Below are 18,685 nucleotides of genomic sequence, written 5' to 3' on the forward strand. Positions count from 1 at the left end.
AGAATTGTTGGCGCAGAGAGGTCCAGAACCCAAAGCAGGAGAGGCAGAGAGGTGTCAGACTGGTGAAGCCAGGAGGATCTTGCCCTAATTCTACAACAGACCCGTTGGTCTCCCAGAATCAGAAGGGGTATGAAGAGGGAGGAGCAGAGGCAGATGTGTCGACGTAGTCTCAGATTGCTTGGGAAGGACCCAGGGAAAGAGGACATGGGAAGGCAAGGACCTGTAGTCTCCATAACTGCCTCCTAGGAGCAAGACTTACTGAAGAGAGTTGCTGTGGTCGCGGGCCTGGCACTCTTCAGCAGATCCTGTTCTTCTGATAAAAATCACTCTTGTGTGATTTGCTGCCAGCTAGCCTCTGACACCCTGCTTGTCGGTTTTGTAGAGCCATTGGCTTTATGGTGGACCTTGGAACTGATCCAGGAAGGCTCCGATGTCGAGCTTGCATTCAGAAACCTTTGATGCGATCAAAGTGGGCCTCCTCCTCTGGTCCTGTGTTGGGAGTTGCCATCATCGTGTCCCTTCTCCCTTGCAGGTGCGCCAAGAACTTGCATCCCCCTCCGAGTTCTACCCAGCCGCCCTGGGGCAAGGCAGCCAGAGCAACTTCCTGACTGCTCCAGGCCCTGGCCAGCAGGTGAGCGAAGCGCCATCTCTTTCAGCCCAGCTCCTGGACCAAAACTGCCCCAGGATTGTAATGCAGCCCTTGTCTTTCTCTTTTTCTCTCTCTCCGTCCCCTCTGTCCTGCCCCAGGTCCTGTTGCCCGTGGTGGAGCCGCCCCAGCTGCCCCCTGTGGTGAACTTTGGCTCCTTGCAGCAAGCGCCACCTTCTGCCCCTGCCCCTCCGCAGCCGCCGCCTCCCCCCATGCCCCTGGTGTCCGTGGCCACCCAGGCTCTCCGGGCGCCCGGGCAGCTAGCCGGGCGCCTCGTTTCTCCAGCCGTGCGAGCCTTTCCTCACGGCGGAGTGGGCCGTAGCGAGGTAAGGAAGAGGGCTGGTGGGCTGGAGTCTGCTCCATGGGAAAGGCCTCCCCACCCGCTGGTTCTGATGTAGGGTTTTTTTTTCCCCCGCCAGCTCCACGCTCTGGAAATGAAGCCGCTACAAGATTACAGGAAACTCAATGGCCTGGGGTCTCCAGGGGCCCGGCCCCCCTCTGGGGGCAGGTGAGTGTTCTGTGTGGGGCAGAGCTTTGGAGACAGAGGAAATGTCCTGGAAACAGACTAAGGCAGGGTTCAGCAAACTTTTTCAGCAGGGGGCCGGTCCACTGTCCCTCAGAGCTTGTGGGGGGCCGGACTATATTTTGAAGAAAAAATGAACAAATTCCTATGCCCCACAAATAACCCAGAGATGCATTTTAAATAAACAGACACATTCTACTCATGTAAAAACACCAGGCAGGCCCCACAAATAACCCAGAGATGCTTTTTAAATAAAAGGACACATCCTACTCATGTAAAAACACGCTGATTCTCGGACCGTCCGCAGGCCAGATTGAGAAGGGGATTGGGCCGGATCTGGCCCCCGGGCCTTAGTTTGCCTACCCATGCTGTAAGGTCTCCAGTTATCAAGAATTTCCCCCCCCCCCATGCTGCCTGGGGGTGCTGGCGCCCAGTTAATATGTAGCAGACTCCTAAAAGGACGACGACTGGGCCCATCTCACATTTTGTGGAGTGGACCCACATTGCCTTGAGTCAGCCAGGAAGCATAGAAAGAAAGGCCTTTCCCTAAAGCATCTTCCTGTTACTGGTGCCTTCTCTTTGCAAGTTCTCAGAAGTATCATTTCCGTTAAAAGTAGTAAGTGTCGGAAGATGGTTCCTGAGCAGCGAGAGAGAAGTGAAATGGCCCCTTTGGCTACCTCGTCACGGAGACTTTTTCTCCCCCCTCAGGCCTTTCTCTGGAGGCTTTGGTGCCAGGCTGAAGTCCCCTGGTTCTGCCTACGGTGGCATCTTCCGTGCCCAGCGCTTTGAGGTCTACCAGCAGGTGAGGCCGCCATGCAGGACTTGGTGGGATCGGGATGGAGAAATGGAGCCCGCTTTTTAAGGCAATTGTTTGGGTGGGGGTTTCAGGAACGCAGCGACCTTCCTCCTCTCATTGGCTGTGTGTGTTCTGCTCCCCAGTCGGATGTCCTGCGCTGGAATCCCCACTCTTGGGAGCGAGCCGCCCCACCGCGTGACGGCCCGCCAGCCCGCCGCCTTGAGCCAGACGTGCGCTCCCACACTGACAAGCAAGACCCCAGTCTCTCCGGCCCCCACTAGCCCAGGATGCTGAAGCCTCCCCTTTTCGATTCTGTTAACTTCCTCCCCCCCCCTCTCCTCCCCAAGATCGCGGGAGGGCTGTTTGCAGGGGTTTGTTCCTCTCCCCCCCCCCTTTGGTGTATCCTGAATACGGGGTGTCTCCTTAAACTCCTTTTCTGTTTGTACGGGGGGGTGACACTGGAATTTGCCCCTTGGAGTAGGGGTGTTAGACACTTAGTGGGTGCTCAGAGTGTAATTTGGGAGGGGGGCAAGGATCAGGATTTTGGGAGGCTCCCTGCTGAATGTATTTTTGCTTATTTCCTTTGGTTTCACCTGAGTTTATTTTTCTGGTAGGGGGCTCTGTTGCCCTTTGATCTGAGGGGGGAGCAGCTCTGAGGTTTGGAGTGTAAATATATATAAATATGAACGTGTCGGGGGGTCTCTCCTCTTCCCTCTTCTATTTATGGGGGTGGGGGGAGGTGAGACTGGGAGCCTGTCTCCTCTCCTATTTGCTCCCCCGAGTTTGAAATAGGAAGCATTGAGTTTTTAAAAAGGTGGTCGAGCTGGTTTGTTTAATAAATAAAACCAAAAAAGTTGTTTAAAAAAACCAATAAAATAAAAAGTCAGACTGTGGGTTTTTTGGATTGTCACCTTACCTGCCGACGTCCTCAGCGTGCGAAAACCTTTCACTCCATGGAAAATGAAGCCTGGTCAGAGGAAAGAATTAGTTCTCTGTATCATGGGGATTTTAGAAATCACAGGTGCCCGGGACGGTGCTTTGTGGAAAATATTGTCTTGGCAAAGCGCTGGTAGTGACTGCTTCCATATTATCAGAGGCACGAAAGGTTATATAGAAACTGCTTACCACCCCTTGTAGGCAGCTCTGCTTCTTGAGCTCTTCCATTCTCCCAATCCCTACTGGCGGCAGGGGGGGGGGGGAATCGAAATTGCAACACACAAGCCTTCAAAACCATTCCCTAGAAAGTTTGCACGTTAGGCTTTCCTGCCTCCATTTCTGTAGTGCTTAAAATAAAGGTCTACTTAGTTGTGCTGCTAGAAAAAGGTAACTTCCAAGGACGGTTATTTCCCATCACCCACACACCTAGCCTTTAAAAAAAAAGCATTGTGTTGTGTACCTTCCTGATAAACGCATGCTTTGCAGTGATTCTTATACCCTGGATTAAATCAGTTGTGCAGCAGCTATTGCTGCAATGTGGATGGTGGCTCTAAAGCAGGCATAGGCAAACTCGGCCCTCCAGATGTTTTGGGACTACAACTCCCATGATCCCTAACTAACAGGACCAGTGGCCAGGGATGGTGGGAGTTGTAGTCCAAAACATCTGGAGGGTCGAGTTTGCCTATGCCTGCTCTAAAGTATTAAGGCTGTCAGTGGGTACCAGTCCGGGTGGCTAAAGTGCCCCTCTGCCAGGACAACCAAATGCCTCATTACCAGCCACTAGAGAAGAGCAGCACACCTGGGCTCTTCGGAGGCTCCTATAAGAACCTCCAGGCAATGAGCATGCCTCTACAACAGAGCGAGGGAAGAACAGGAGCAGCTGGACTGAATGTCAAAGGATCTGTTGCAGGCACATTCTCCAGCCACACCTACAAAAGGAAGACCGTTCCATTGGTTCACGGGCAATAAGTGACCGATTGACAGATGGCCTACATTGGTTGGCGGAATCAGCTGTGCTGGGCAGCATCATTTGGCACTTAAGCATTTAATCTATTCCCGAAGAGAAGGAAACTGCAGGGATGTTGGCTGAAGAAGAAAATCCAGTCTTATAGCCAGTTTTTCACGTTGCAGCATCAGTTTGCTGCTTGCTTTTTTAAAAAGGTCTTTATAAAAAAATAAAATTGGCAGCATTCTTGGGCAGATTCTTCCCCAATACACGTTCTTGTATGCATTTTCCCCAATACAAAAATGTGTGTAAGTACGTTTCCCTTTTTCTGTGCTATTTTTCACATACACCGCTTTTATCCATACTTTACCCTCATACACATTAATATTATCTGCTTGGAGGCAGCTTTTCTTTAAAAAACCTCTTAACTGAACCAGATGGGACTCTTCCAGCAGGCTCTTCTTAAGCTCTTACAAGTTCTCTTCGGTTCCTCGTTGCCACGTTTAGACCACGCACAAGACTGAGGCACAAAAACAAGTTCAACATACTACTTTGCTGTGAGTTTTAAAAGGAAAGGTTTTTAAAAATCTGATTTAAATGGAAATGAGGTTTGCTTTTTTTTGAAAAAAAAGGCTATCTTAAAACAAAAGGTGTTTGAGAAGTAACCTGGTACCCCAGTATTGCCAGAGGTTTGGCACAAGTGGGGTGCAAAGGGAAGAGATGCCTGTCCACCCCCAACGTAGAAATGCAACACTCATCCTCTGGCAGTACCCAGCATGCCAAAGCTTACTAATTTTACTTATTTATATCCCACCTTTTCCCCCAAGGAGCTGAGGGTGACATACATGGCTCTCTCCTCACCCTGAGACAGGGTATGTGAGACGGTAACAGGCCGCATGGTGGCTCAGTAGGGATGCGAACCCTGATCTTTCCTACCGCAGTCCAACACATTAACCGCTATACCCCGCTGCCTTAGTCATAAAGTGTTCAAACCACACTCTTGGTAGCCCTACAAGTTTTTATCTTTCACCTGAATCAGTGTTAAGATGTAAAAGCTGTGTCATAACCAATCTGACAACTTCACTCAGGAATGTTTATATTCCACCTAAAAAGAACTTCATTTTTATTTGATGCTTTACCGAGGGAGGGTAGCACTGGGCCAAGCGGCGCAGAAAGAAGGACAGTTGTATCGTCTCTACATGGGAGAATGCAAAGGGACTCGCATACAAGTCTTATCAATTTGTGAACCTTGCAAACTGCCATAGGTGATAGTTACAAGGAAGCGTCTATTTGGGAATAGTGTAAAGCGATTCCCTTTCTAGGGTTTTTTTTTTAAAAAAAGGAAAGCATGTAAATATATATATATATACACACAATATACATATGAGATGTAAGGTTTGGTTGTTAAGAACAAAATTGTGTTTTTTAAAAAAACCTTTAGTTAATTTTACTTGTATATTATTAACACTGCTGTTGAAGCGATATCAATGGTAAAGATTTAAATCGGCCTCTTCCTTGGCGGCTTAAATTGCCGGTTTTGATCAATTCATCCTTTAATGCGAGATTGATGCACTTGGCTGCAGTCGCCGGGCCACGAAGCAACTCAATATCCCACCAGCCATAAGAGCATTTTGAAAACACACAAGCACCACCGGTCCCTGGACAAGTGGCTTTATTTACTGATTCAGCAGCAACTGATTCGAGCACTCCACTGGGGGAGAAAGGTCACAGCAACCAGAAGACGGGGTTGGGAAGGGGGGACGTAAGTTGGGAAGGAACTTAAATATTTGGCCTGAGAAGGGAGTGGCTGTCTGCATCGTGCACAAAAAAGGACAAAGAGGTGAGCCCCAGAGAGAGGGCCTCCCTATCCAGGAGGGTTTGGGGGCAGTGACCGTTACAAGTCCTCGGCCACAAAGGCTTGCTGGGCGTTGGGGAACCTCTGCGGGGTGAAGCTGGGATCAGCTTGCAGCCGCTTCTGCAGATCAGATTTCAGCTGAAAGAGAGAAGAAAAAGGAGAGTGAGGGGCAGGAGTCCGGCTGCCCCAAATCGCCTGGACAGATACCGTATTTTTCGCTCTACAGGACGCACTTTTCCCCCTCCAAAAATGATGGGGAAATGTGTGTGTGTCCTATGGAGCGAATGCAGGCTCCTTGGCTTCAGCCATAGAAATGCGAAGCCTCCGAAGCGCAGAGGGAGCACTCCCTCCGCGCTCCGGAGGCTTCACATTGCTTTCGCTGAAGCCAAGGAGCCTGCATTCGCTCCACAGGACGCACACACATCGCTGAAGCCTGGAGAGTGAGAGGGGTCGGTGTGCACCGACCCCTCTCGTTCCCCGGGCTTCAGGCAGCTATCCGCAAGCCTTTGGAGCGTGCCCCCAGCCCCGCAAGCTCCGGGAGCAACCTTACCGCCACTCCCGGACCTGTTCTGGGGGTTGCGGTCGGGGGAAGCTCGGGCTTCTGCCAAAGTTGCGCGCAGCCTCTCCCAGCTGGAGAGGTTGCGCGCGGCTAAAGAGGAAGCCAAGACAGCCAGCGGGATGGATTCCGCTCGCTGTCTTGGCTTCTTTACTCTTTGGGGCTGGGGGGGGGGGATAATTTTTTTTCCCTTTATTCCCCCCCTCCTAAAAACTAGGTGCGCCCTATGGCCCGGTGCACCCTATGGAGCGAAAAATACGGTAGGTGTCATACAGCCCCCATTGGGGTATAAAAGCAAAAACTAAGGCTCCACCCACCCACCAACAGACCCCCATGCTCACCTGCTGTCGGTAGCCCTCCTGCAGTGCTGGCTCTGCCAGGTCTCTGCTCAGGCTCTCGGCGCTCGTCAGAGGTTTCACGCCTGCTACTTTGGCCGCTTTGTTGACTGCCTCGGACAGAAGGAGCTGGGGACCATCCCCCTGCATAGTCTTCCAAGAGAAGGAAGAGACAAGTTAAGGGTTCTGCGCTTGTGCTAAGGTGCTGGAGCGGCAGGTAAGCCGGAGTGGAATCTGCCTGCGTTATGCGATTGGCCAAAAAGCACAGCGGAGATTCGCACAGAGACTTCCTTCAGCAGTGGGTCAACCCTGCTACACACACCCAAAGCATTAGGGGAAGTTCCCACAAGGCAACCCTCTCCAGCTCTGAAGCAAGAATGAATGAAAGCTCACATGACTAGAGGCCAGAGCCAAGAAGAGCCCTGCATCACTATTGTGAGTCTAGTTGTAAACATGCAGGTCTGGGATGTGCTGAAATTATGGAAGCAAGCATTAGCCCTTGCTCAAAGCTGGGGGTTGAGAAAGGTGACTTCCAAAACTTTTGCTTGCTTTCAATCGTCACATCTACTAGAGGAAGGGAGGATTTTGCATCCTTATTAGTGATACCATTTCCTTTCCATCATTTATTTACCCCTTGAATTTCTTTACTGCCCTTCCTCAGAGAATCACAGGGCAGCTTAGGAAAACCACAGAAAAATACGTAACACAGTAACATCATGAAAGAAGAAGTTAGAATTCCCAAGGGAAGGGGTGTTGAGTGGGCATCACAAAAGGGAGAGGACTAAAAGGAGACAGAAGGGGGAAAGAAGTGATGAGTTTCTCAAAACAAAAACCCAGAACATCTGCAATGAACTGGGGACATGTCATGTCTCCCAAACCAGAAGGAGCTCAAGTCTGATTTAAATCTGCCTCCACTCTACACTTCCCATTGGTGAAGATTGCCCACCAGAGTCGGAGTGAAAAATAAATATTTGTTTCCCCCCCAGAAAATTCACCACCCACAAGCAAGGCGTCCCTGAATCCCATCAAAACAAAAGAGGTTTAAAGACACTCAAGGCAAATCTAAAAAAAATGTAGTATAAACACCGACAACTGGGAAACACTGGCCTGCGAGCACTCCAGTTGGAGAACAGCCTTTACCAAAGGTGTCATGGGCTGTGAAGACACTCGAACTCAGGACAAAAAGGAGAAATGTGCTAAGAGGAAGGCACACTTGGCAAACGCTCACCGTGAACAACTCCCGCCTGCAAACCCATGTCCCCACTGTGGAAGGACGTGTGGATCCAGAATTGGCCTCCACAGTCACTTACAGATTCACTGTGAAGACTTTGTTAGTGGAAGACCTGTTAGAATTCCTGCTCCATGACTGCAGTCATGGGACTGTTGTCTTTCACATGACAGTGTATGTTTTGACTCCACAAAGTGGGAAGTAATGGAGACAGGATGTTTGTGTGACTGTGTTCCCTGAAGTGGGACTATTGTCCTTTGTTTTGTTTTTTCTCTTTGCTGTCTGATGCTAGAGAGAGGGGGAGCCATGTTGCAGTGCTCCGTGTATGTTTATATGTAAATAAAGTAGATTAGCCAAAATGCTGAGTCGCTGAGGTCTGTTACACAAGCTGCGAAGACTCTGCGGGTCCCATGTGCCGGTGTCGGTTGCCATCGGTTGCTGTGATGTTCGGGCTGAAGAAAGCTTTTGAAGCTCCCGAACGATCAACCAGGAGGCAGGGAACATGCCAGTCGGGCATGTGTCTCTGCCAGGGTCCTACTCAAGTGTAGGATAAGCTCCTGACAAGACAATCGTACTCGGCTACGAGTGGTCGCCAAAGAAGAAGAGGAAGATCCCGTCCAGGGAAATGGAATCGTGGACTTGCAGAGTCGGAAGGGACCCTGAGGACCATTCAGTTCAGCCCTCACCCACGCAGGAAGTGCTGCTTGAAGCCCCTGGGGTTGACCACGCGAGGAGAACCCGCTGTTTGAGAGAGGCTGGGCCGCCTTTGTCATTTCCGTGGGTCAACCCGAGTGAAGCGAATCCTCCCTGGGGCAGAAGGGCCCTCTCACCTTGCGCCGCTTGGCCGGCATGCCGCTCAGGTAGGCGTCGCTGAGGGGGGGCTGCTGCTTCAGCTTGCGCTGGCTCTGGATGTCCTCCCGGATGATGGGCACCCACTCCTTGCGGACGAGGAGGAGGGAAGAGGAAAGCATCGGGGGACCCGTTAGCAACTCCAGAGAGTTCTTCCTCCCTGCCCTCCCCCCGGTCGCCGCCCGCTTCCGCCCCAGACCACTCACAGGGGGCACAGCAGCTGCCCAGGGCTCTGCGTCGGGGGCGGGCGGCTCCCCTTGCTGCGGCTCCTCGTGCTCCGGCTCCCCGTGCTGCTGGGGCATGGCCTCTTCGGCTGTTGTGGCTGGGGCTGGGGATGCGGCGCTGTCTCGCTGCGAGGAAAGGGAGGAGAGAATGGGAGGGGGGCCCAAGCAGGGTGCGGAAAAGGGGCTTGGCCCCAAAGTCAGACAGTGGGCAGCTTCAGAATCAATAATCAAGTTTTCCCTCATATACCAGCAAGTTGCAAAGGGGTTCAGACACACAGACTGAGCCTAGGAGGGAGCCTCAGTCCTTCCACCTGCTATATGGGAACACGCCTCTTCTATCTCTCTTACAAGGATCACTGGCAGCAGCGCATGCTAAGGGCTTTGTATATTATTTTATTTATATGCCGTCCATCCTACTGGTTTCCCCCAGCCACTCTAGGCAGCAGCAAAAAGGCATAATAAAACACCAACTATTAATAACTTCCCTGTACAGTGGTGCCTCGCAAGACAAAAAGAATCCGTTCTGTGATTCTCTTCGTCTAGCGGTTTCTTCGTCTTGCAAAGCAAGCCCATTGACAGATTAGCGGATTAGCGCTATTAGCGGCTTTTAGCGGCTTATCTGCTGATCGGCTCAGCTGATAAGCGGCTTAGCGGCTTAGAAAAAGGGGGGGAGGGGGAAAAACCCGCAGGAACTCGCAAGACATTGTCGTCTTGCGAAGCAAGCCCATAGGAAATTCATTTTGCGAAGCACCTCCAAAACGGAAAACTCTTTCGTCTAGCGAGTTTTCCGTCTTGCGAGGCATTCGTCTTGCGGGGCACCACTGTACAGGGCTGCCTTCAGATGTCTTCTAAAAGTCTCACTGAGGGTGTTCCACAGGGTGGGTGCCACCACCAAGAAGGCCCTGTGCCTGGCTCCCTGTAACCTCACTTCTCACAGGGAGGGAACCACCAGAAGGCCCTGGGAACCCTGCCCTCTCCCAGCTCCACAGCTCCCTGACCCCGGCTCCCACTCCCACTCCATACCTGCAAGGTTTCGGAAGGCTGCTCTGCAGCCTGAAGCTCCATCGGCTCTTCTGGTACAGGCTGAGAGGATGAGAGAAGAGAGAGAGTGCCTTCAGAGGCCTTGGAGGTGATACCCAGCACCCACAATAGAGTCACGGTCTCCCCACACGCCGCCCCTCTGATCTCCCAACTAACAAGTCCCACCGGGATGTGGTCCACAAAACAATCTGATCTGGCTCCTGGAGGCCCTACCAAATCTTAGCCAAATGAAAAATGAAGAAGGCGAGAGAGACTGCAAACAGCACCCTGCAACTGCTCTCTCCTTGGGTTTTCCATGGAATGTCTTGGCTGTGCACTGGCCCCCGGTGGAGTACAGGGTCAGGTTTAAGGTGCTGGTTTTGCTGGGAGAAGAGACGGTGGAAGAGGACTGGAAGAAATTTTAAGACTATTTACAAAAACATTATAAGTTGTATGAATGCTAAGAGAATGCATGATTGAAAATAACACGGCATCAGCAATTTAGCTGTAAGATATATGAGAATAAGTGGTGTTTAAGAAAATGATGAAATTTGAATTAATATTATGTTTAAGCTGAGCAGTTCTTTTCATGACAAAATTACTCAAAATTTGGGACATAATTATTTGAGATCTACAAGATAAGAATTGAAATAAGGTAACAAATTGCTGTCTATAACTATATGACTGAGAACGCAGGGAAGGGCGATGTGAGGAAGTCCAAAGATTATGAAAATATGATCTATGAATAACTGTGATTTACTTGCATTCTTTCTTATTCTTTGTTTATTTCTTAACCTTGCTTTGATCTTTTCTGTTTGCTGTATGGTGATGGTACTTTATATGTTTGGTGGTTTGTTTGTTGTTTAAAATTTGCAATAAATATCTTATAAAAAAAAATAAGGTGCTGGTTTTGACCTTTAAAGCCTTATGCGGCCTAGGACCCTCGTACCTACAGAACCGCCTTTCCTGGTATGCCCCACGGAGGACCTTAAGGTCCACAAATAGCAACACTTTGGAGGTCCCAAGTCGCAACTAGGGACCAGGGATTGGTCTCAACTAGGGCCAGGGCCTTTTCAGTACTGGCCCCGACCTGGTGGAACGCTCTGTCACAAGAGACTAAGGCCCTTCGGGACTTGACATCTTTCTGCAGGGCCTGCAAGACAGAGCTGTTCTGCCTGGTCTTTGGTTTGGACTCAGTCTGACCCTTATGTTTCCCTCCCCTTATGGTTTTGATTTATGGGCTACTATTAAAATGAGGCTGCATTTTAAATTGTATTTTAAGCTGTATTTTAATAAACTGGGGGGGGTTGTTTCCCCCCTATTATGTTTTATTGTAATTTTATTGGTGTTAGCCACCCTGAGCCTGGCTCTGGCTGGGGAATAAAGAAAATATTAATATTAATAATTATGCCCCGTAACTGCAATGTCCTCACTGCAATTGAAATTGTGGATTGTGGGACAGTAATGGGGTTATGGGCCAAAATGCTCAACACTCAGAGACCTGGTCCACCGTCTCCTGGACAACAGAGGAGCCTCCCAAAAGCCACAGGAAACTAGGGTTTAGTGCCTGATTCCACTCGCGCTTCTCTATCCAATTTCAGGAGTCTTACCTGTGGGGGGTCGCCCACCCTGCGGACATACTGTAGGATTTGATCCTCTGTGACGGGCATGTGCTCCAGGATGACCTGCAGCCGCATGCTCATCATGGTGGTGAGCCAGCTCACCAAGGAGGGGTTCATGTCTGCCGACATCCGCCTCTGCCGCCCAGGCGGGCCAAGAAAGAGAGAGAGACACAAGGCTGTCAGGGCCGCAAACTCCCATTCCAAGCCAGCAGCCCTCAGGGAACGAGACGGCGTCCTTCCGATTCATTGACGCAACCTCGAAATTAGCAGGGGCAACAAGTCCTTTGGGACAAGTTAAGTGAGTTGGCAATATACAACTCACAAATTTAACTGTTTCAATGAAAAGAGTCCTTAGGGCTGAAGAAAGTGGGAGACCAGCTGAGATCTTCCATTTGTTTTCCTAAGGTGCTTCATGACCAACACAACTCCGATACAGTCATACCTCGGGTTATGAACTTAATTCGTTCCAGAGGTCCGTTCTTAACCTGAGGTGTGCTTTCGCTAATGGGGCTTCCCGCTGATGCCGCACAATTTCTGTTCTCATCCTGGGGCAAAGTTCTTAACCCAAGGTAATATTTCTGGGTTAGCGGAGTTTGTAACCCGTAACCCGAGGTAACACTGTACTGCATTAGCTGAGGCCCTGTGCAATACAGTGGTACCTCGGGTTAAGAACTTAATTCGTTCTGGAGCTCCGTTCTTAACCTGAAACTGTTCTTAACCTGAGGTACCACTTTAGCTAATGGGGACTCCCACTGCCGCTGTGCGATTTCTGTTCTCATCCTGAAGCAAAGTTCTTAACCCAAGGTACTATTTCTGGGTTAGCAGAATTTGTAACCTGAAGCGTCTGTAACCCGAGTTACCACTGTACAGAACAAAGTATGCTGGACTCTGACTGGGGAGACTGGGATTGTTACCTATAATCCCCACTCAGTTACAAAGCACACCAGTGGGACTCTGGTTCCGCTGCTCCCTGCCAGGTCAGCCTACCTTACGAGATAAATTGGGATGGTTGACTTCCATACTTCATTCAATCGGTTTCATTCTCCAATTTTTCTGCACCATTTTTAACGAGGTCATTATCATTGGGCAGACGTCAGGAAAGGTGAAACAGACACACTTTGAACAGTGAAGGGCTTTATAGGGCCTTCCATTCGCCAGGAGCACAGTGTGGAAGCTAGTTGCTTGACCATGTTTCCCACGCCCTATTTCAACAGTCTCACCCCTGGGCACACCCATATTACCATATTTTTCGTCCCATAGGACGCTCCGTCCCATAGGACGCACCTAGTTTTTTTTGGGGGGGGGGAAATAAAGGAATTTTTTCCCCTTTATTTCCCCCCCAAAACCAGGTCAGGGAAACCAAACCAGGTCGGGGAACAGCGGTATGGCGGCGCTGCGCCTCCCCGCTGTCCCCCGAGCTTGTGGGGTTGGCCAATGTCTGCCCAAAGCGCGGGGCTCCTGCAGGGCTCCCCAGGCTGCGGATATCTGCCCGGCGTGTGGGACGCTCTGCTTCAGGGTACTCCCGCGGGCTCCCCAGGCTTGCTGATAGCTTCCTGAAGCCTGGAGAGCAAGAGGGGTCGGTGCGCACCAACCCCTCTCGCTCTCCAAGCTTCAGTGAAAGCTTGTATTCGCCCCATAGGACGCACACAGATTTCCCCTTCATTTTTGGAGGGGGGAAAGTGCGTCCTGTAGGGCGAAAAATACGGTAACTTATGCTTGCAGAATTCCAAACGGGACTTCCAGCACGCAGCTCTGCCCATGGGATTCTGACGCTACCATCGGGGGACGCCACAACTCGCGGGCTTCCTTTTCTCACAACTCTAGTACCTCCCCAAAACTGCCCTGCGTCAGCCCTACATCCCCTGAAGATGGGGAACGTCAGCGGAGCACAACTCATCACTCACAATGCGGTCGTTGATGACAGCAGTCAGGGCTCCCTGCTCCCCGCGCAAGCAGTAGAGGTTCAGCGCCAGGCACTCGAACAGGCCCTGGTTGCACAACTCCAGCAGCCGATACCCAAAGGTATTATCTGGAAGGAGAGAGGAGATGGATGCTGGAGGGGGGTGGGGAAGGACCAGGAGGAGAAGCAGCCCCCTGCAGAAAGCTCCCAGAACTCAGCCCTTTCCCTTACCAGCGCAGTGGAGGATGTGCATTGCAATGCGGTTGAACTGTTCCTGCAGGAACTCCAGGTTGGTGCGGGTGATGTCAACGCCATCTTGAACTCGGACGGAGGCCTAGGGGGGAAATGGGAGGCATCAGAGACGAGGGGGAAGGGGGAAGTCGGGGTTATATAGCTTTCGGGCAGCAAGAAGCCAGCTCAAAGAGCGTTTCCGCCTGCATCTGCTCTTGTCACATGTGTTCAGTTTCTGTTAATTGATTCTCATGAAAACTTACAGATTCTGGCTTCACACAATTAACTCAAGGCAGTGTCAATTTACTCTTGGCAGAAAGCCAAGGTCTGCTTGACCTAGAAACTATTTGCAGTGATTGGTTAACGACCAGCACTCAACTCTGTTATCTAGGAATGCTAGCACAGTTTGGTGTTAGGTGTGTTGAAGGAGTAGAAGTGCTGTGTATGGTTAAGAGAGAGAGAGAAAGAAAGGATTTATTTGCTTTGCTTTGTATGCAGAAACTCTGCTGGTTTGTTTTTTTTCCTTTTAATAAAGCCTGTAAATAGTTATTTTGAGTCTAGCTGACTAGTCATTTCCACCTCAACTAGCTTCTTCGCTGTGCAGGAAAACTCTGCTACGTTTGGGCTAAAGCCATTAGGGCTATACCTGACACTTCAAAGTTCCATGAACATGTTGGCTGCCTACCATTGTGGAGGCTAGACCAGGGGTCAGCAAACTTTTTCAGCAGGAGGAAGTGGAACTTACAAAACTCTCACGGATGTACTCCTCTAAGCCATTGATCAAATTGTACGTGGCCATCTGGAAAAGCCGGAAGGGAGAGGGAACTGTTAGCAAGCAGCACAGGAATGGACTCAAGGTGGGGAGGGAGGGGAGGCTGCGCTTGGAACTAGGGGCAGGTCCACTCACCCGAACGTTGCGCTCAGTGGGCTCCTGACCGTGCAGGTACTCCTCCCGGAAGAAGCGGCTGAGCTGGGGCTGGATCCGCTGGAGGGGCTGGAACTGCCCATGGAGCAGCATCACCATGTCGACCATGGAGAAGTTCTGGCAGATGAGGGAGAGCAGGTCTCCAAAGAAGCCTAGAAGGGACACAAACCTTGCAAGCTGACCTTCTGCTTAACCCAAATGGGACGGGAGGAAGCAGCAGTGGCTGGAAACCCCGGGAGACAGAGAGAAGGAGGTATCGACTACTCCCTTGGGATTTCCCCAGAGAGAAAGAGCCTCACAGATGGAGGAAAAGGAGCAATGTCAGCTGGGAGAGGCCGTCCCTCTAGCAAAATACGTTTCTATGGGCTATTGATGGCAAGGAGCTCAGGCAGGAGAGTGGCCAAAAGGCAGAGCTTGCAACCCAGCTTGTCCATTTCAGCCATAAGCTTCTCAGTCAGCCTAAGGCAGGGGTCAGCAAACGTTTACAGCAGGGGGCCAGCTCACTGTCCCTCAGACCTTGTGGGGGGCCGGACTATATTTTGAAAACAGAAAGAACGCATTCCTATGCCCCACAAATAACCCAGAGACGCATTTTAAATAAGAGCACACCTTCTACTCATGTAAAAACACCAAGCAGGCCCCACAAATAACCAAGAGATGCATTTTTAAATAAAAGGATACACTCTACTCATGTAAAAACACACTGATTCCTGGACCGTCCGTGGGCCGGATTGAGAAGGCGATTGGGCCAGATCTGGCCCCCGGGCCTTAGTTTGCCTACCCCAAGGCCTAAGGCAAGAAATTATCCCTTTGCCTCAGGATGAAGCAGAGCAAAAGAGAGAGAGGAAGTGGAACTGAAAAAGGAATCCCCCCACCCACCCTTGGGCAACGGTGGCCGAGCCAGATCCCAAAAGTCCAGACCAGCGTTTCCCATCATCCCGTGCGAGCAAGAGCAGTGATCGGGGATGATGGGAATGGTAGTCCAAAAACAGCTGGAGAACCAAGTTTGGGAAACGCTGGTCCAGACTGTGGGAAGTTGTGGGCGACAGACACCCAAGAAAAAGGAGGAGCAAGGTTTGCAAGGGGTTCTAGAGAGGGTAGTGACCAGAGAGATCAAAAGGGTCAGCCTGCCTCTCCCAACTGGGGCACCTAGGACCCCAGAAAACAGGAGGAGTCTTTGAATTAGTCAGGGGGCAGAGGGCAGCCTTCTCTAAACCAGTAGGTTTCCGAGCACAATTCAAAGGGTTGGTGCTGACCTTTAAAGCCCTAAACGGCCTTGGTCCTGTATACCTGAAGGAGCGTCTCCACCTCCATCGTTCAGCCCGGACACTGAGGTCCAGCGCCGAGGGCCTTCTGATGGTTCCCTCACTGCAAGAAGTGAGGTTACAGGGAACCAGGCAAAGGGCCTTCTCGGTAGTGGCGCCCGCCATGTGGAACGCCCTCCCATCAATGTCAAGGAAATAAACAACTATCTGACTTTTAGAAGACATCTGAAGGCAGCCATGTTCAGGGAAGTTTTTAAAGTTTGATGTTTTATCCTGTTTTTAATATTCTGTTGGGAGCCATCCAGAGTGTCTGGGGAAACCCAGCCAGATGAGTGGGGTATAAACAAAAAATTATCTGGTTATCAACATCACAATATATCACCAGCTAAACATTGAGGTATATATCACGATGTCTGTTATAAGGATGGAGCTATGTAGAGGCACTGTCTGGCTTCACAGTTTTCCCTGCTTCGTGATTTTTGCACAACACACACCATGATTCACAATATATTGCCAGGTCCAAAATTATGAAGCCGATAGCACAATGTGGACTTCAAACCGGCTGTTGTTGTTACTGTTATTGTTATTATTAACCAGCAGCGTCCCCCCCCCATAGTGCAAAGGGGGCACATCCAAGACCTTCCTTACCCAGGGCCCCTTCTGTGCCTGGCTCAAAGATGTTGCTGGTGCCGCTCAGGCGCTGGATGAAGTCCGCGATGCTCTCGGTGCTGCCCTGCTGGGCGCTGAGCGACCCCATCATGGACGACAACACCCCTTGCACCACGCTGGTGAAGAATTCAGGCGGCAGGGAGTCTGCCGAGGCGCCGCCACGGACGTTGCTGCTCCCGCCCCCCAAAGGCGGCTCCATGCCGCTCTGGGGAGCTGAGGGCGGGGGAGGAGGCGGTGGCGGGGAGGCCGCTGGCTGTGGGGGAGGCGGGGCCTGCTCCGGAGGGTGGGGAGGAGCCGCCCCCATCTGCGTCGCCTGCGGAGAGAAGGGGACAGGGGAGTGAGGCCGGAAGGGTGCTGGGGAAAGGCATGCAAAGGCTTCCAGGCCAGCAGATACAAGGCAAAATGAAGGAAGGGCTGAGGCCAAAAGATGGCAGGTCTCTGGGTGACCCAAAGCACATTAAGCAAGGGCTTTGGATAAAGGTGAAGGTAAAGGGACCCCTGACCATTAGGTCCAGTCGTGACCGACTCCGGGGTTGCGGCGCTCATCTCGCTTTACTGGCTGAGGGAGCTGGCGTACAGCTTCCGGGTCATGTGGCCAGCATGACTAAGCCGCTTCTGGCGAACCAGAGCAGCGCACGGAAACGCCGTTTACCTTCCCGCCGGAGCGGTACCTATTTATCTACTTGCACTTTGACGTGCTTTCGAACTGCTAGGTTGGCAGGAGCAGGGACTGAGGAACGGGAGCTCATCCTGTCGTGGGGATTCGAACTGCCGACCTTCTGATCGGCAAGTCCTAGGCTCTGTGGTTTAACCCACAGAGCCACCTGCGTCCCATGAAAACTGTTAAGTAGATCTAAAAGCAATAAAGCTTCTGAAGCAAATTTAAGAGCAGATGGAACAAAATCAGGTATCTAGATACATCTTCTGAAACAGAAAAGTTTCCAGTGGACATCTTGAAGAGAACAGTGATGGTGCTGGCCTAATCTCGCTATGGACGTTGAATGTCTCTGGAGTCTCCCAGTTTCTGCCATTTCCTCTTTCCGACACAATTTCCTGACTTGCATGTGTGCTGGCGGTTATGTGTTTCAATTTCTGTAGACTGCTTTGCTTTTGGTTCGCAGTGTCGTTTGGCTAACCAAACCAAACCAAAGGCTGTCCTGGATGCTTTAGCTGAGATTCCTGCACTGCAATGGATTGGACTTAATGAGCCTTGGGGTTCCTTCCAATTCTATGACTTTGCTCCCCTAAATTACACAGCTTAAATGGGCACCGGGGGTAACTTCGAGCAGATTTTCGTGCAGAAGGACCGAGTTTGGCTCCGTTTAAAAATGCCACGCACTTTTATTGTGGTTGTGAATCGCTTCAAGGCTTTTTCTAGCGGGGTGCGATATATGGATTCAACAGACAGAACCCAAAACCCAGTACAGTGGTACCTCGGGTTAAGAACTTAATTCGTTCCGGAGGTCCATTCTTAACCTGAAACTGTTCTTAACCTGAAGCACCACTTTAGCTAATGGGGCCTCCCGCTGCCGCCGCACGATTTCTGTTCTCATCCTGAGGTAAAGTTCTTAACCCGAGGTACTATTTCTGGGTTAGTGGAGTCTGTAACCTGAAGCGTCTGTCACCTGAGGTAGCACTGTATCTCCTGAAAGGATGCCGGCAGACCCTTCCTCCCCTGAGAGGAAGGATGGAAGAGGGGCTGATCTGCTGCCACCGCCCCCCCCCCTGCTGAAACCGCCACTCCGGGGAATGAAGCGAGGCTGGAACCAAGCTTACCTGGAGGAAGTCTGTCATGCCTTGCAGGAAAGCCGGGACGCCAGGCATTGCCACGGTGATGGTGGGGGAACCCAGGCCGGCGACACCGGCCATGCTGGAGCCGGCTGCCCCCAGGATGTTCCCCAGCAGCTGAGAGAACTGGAGCTCCGCAGCAGCCGCCGTGGGGGGTTGGCTGGAGGGGATGGGCCCTCCCGGGGCACCGGCCGAGCTGCCCCCTGCAGCGGTGGTGGCGGTGTTGGTGGTGCCAGCGCTGGCCGAGGCTGTGGGAGGGGAGGCAGAATTGCTGGTGCTGAAGGTGGCTTGGGCGCTGACAGAGGAAGAGGTGGAGGAGGAGGAGGAGGACGAAGAAGAAGGTGAAGTCCCGCTGCCCTGAGCTAGGAAGG

At 51.4% G+C, this 18,685-nt stretch overlaps 2 protein-coding genes across 13 annotated transcripts in view; one reads left to right on the top strand and one right to left on the bottom strand.

Annotated features, from left to right (window-relative positions):
* The window catches only part of PRRC2A (proline rich coiled-coil 2A), a 42,379-nt gene extending 39,521 nt beyond the window's left edge, over positions 1 to 2,858 (top strand). For all 4 annotated transcript variants that reach the window (XM_082209136.1, XM_082209139.1, XM_082209138.1 and 1 more), the window contains 5 exons: positions 533 to 631; positions 748 to 972; positions 1,066 to 1,154; positions 1,878 to 1,971; positions 2,109 to 2,858. In XM_082209136.1, the coding sequence (XP_082065262.1) occupies positions 533 to 631; positions 748 to 972; positions 1,066 to 1,154; positions 1,878 to 1,971; positions 2,109 to 2,246 (645 nt within the window). In that variant the 3' untranslated portion in view covers positions 2,247 to 2,858. The remainder of the gene's footprint in view (positions 1 to 532; positions 632 to 747; positions 973 to 1,065; positions 1,155 to 1,877; positions 1,972 to 2,108) is intronic.
* A 2,644-nt stretch (positions 2,859 to 5,502) lies between these two features.
* The window catches only part of BAG6 (BAG cochaperone 6), a 31,588-nt gene continuing 18,405 nt past the window's right edge, over positions 5,503 to 18,685 (bottom strand). For 8 of the 9 annotated variants that reach the window (XM_082209274.1, XM_082209273.1, XM_082209277.1 and 5 more), the window contains 12 exons: positions 18,303 to 18,676; positions 16,506 to 16,839; positions 14,575 to 14,744; positions 14,413 to 14,466; positions 13,668 to 13,770; positions 13,441 to 13,565; positions 11,525 to 11,671; positions 9,918 to 9,977; positions 8,877 to 9,020; positions 8,652 to 8,759; positions 6,600 to 6,746; positions 5,503 to 5,840 (listed from right to left, as the gene is read on the bottom strand). In XM_082209274.1, the coding sequence (XP_082065400.1) occupies positions 5,742 to 5,840; positions 6,600 to 6,746; positions 8,652 to 8,759; positions 8,877 to 9,020; positions 9,918 to 9,977; positions 11,525 to 11,671; positions 13,441 to 13,565; positions 13,668 to 13,770; positions 14,413 to 14,466; positions 14,575 to 14,744; positions 16,506 to 16,839; positions 18,303 to 18,676 (1,865 nt within the window). In that variant the 3' untranslated portion in view covers positions 5,503 to 5,741. The remainder of the gene's footprint in view (positions 5,841 to 6,599; positions 6,747 to 8,651; positions 8,760 to 8,876; positions 9,021 to 9,917; positions 9,978 to 11,524; positions 11,672 to 13,440; positions 13,566 to 13,667; positions 13,771 to 14,412; positions 14,467 to 14,574; positions 14,745 to 16,505; positions 16,840 to 18,302; positions 18,677 to 18,685) is intronic. The other variant, XM_082209278.1, reaches the window with a different exon arrangement.

This window comes from Podarcis vaucheri, assembly GCF_965113315.1.
Source record: "Podarcis vaucheri genome assembly, chromosome: 2".
In the NCBI taxonomy this organism is placed as follows: domain Eukaryota; kingdom Metazoa; phylum Chordata; class Lepidosauria; order Squamata; family Lacertidae; genus Podarcis; species Podarcis vaucheri.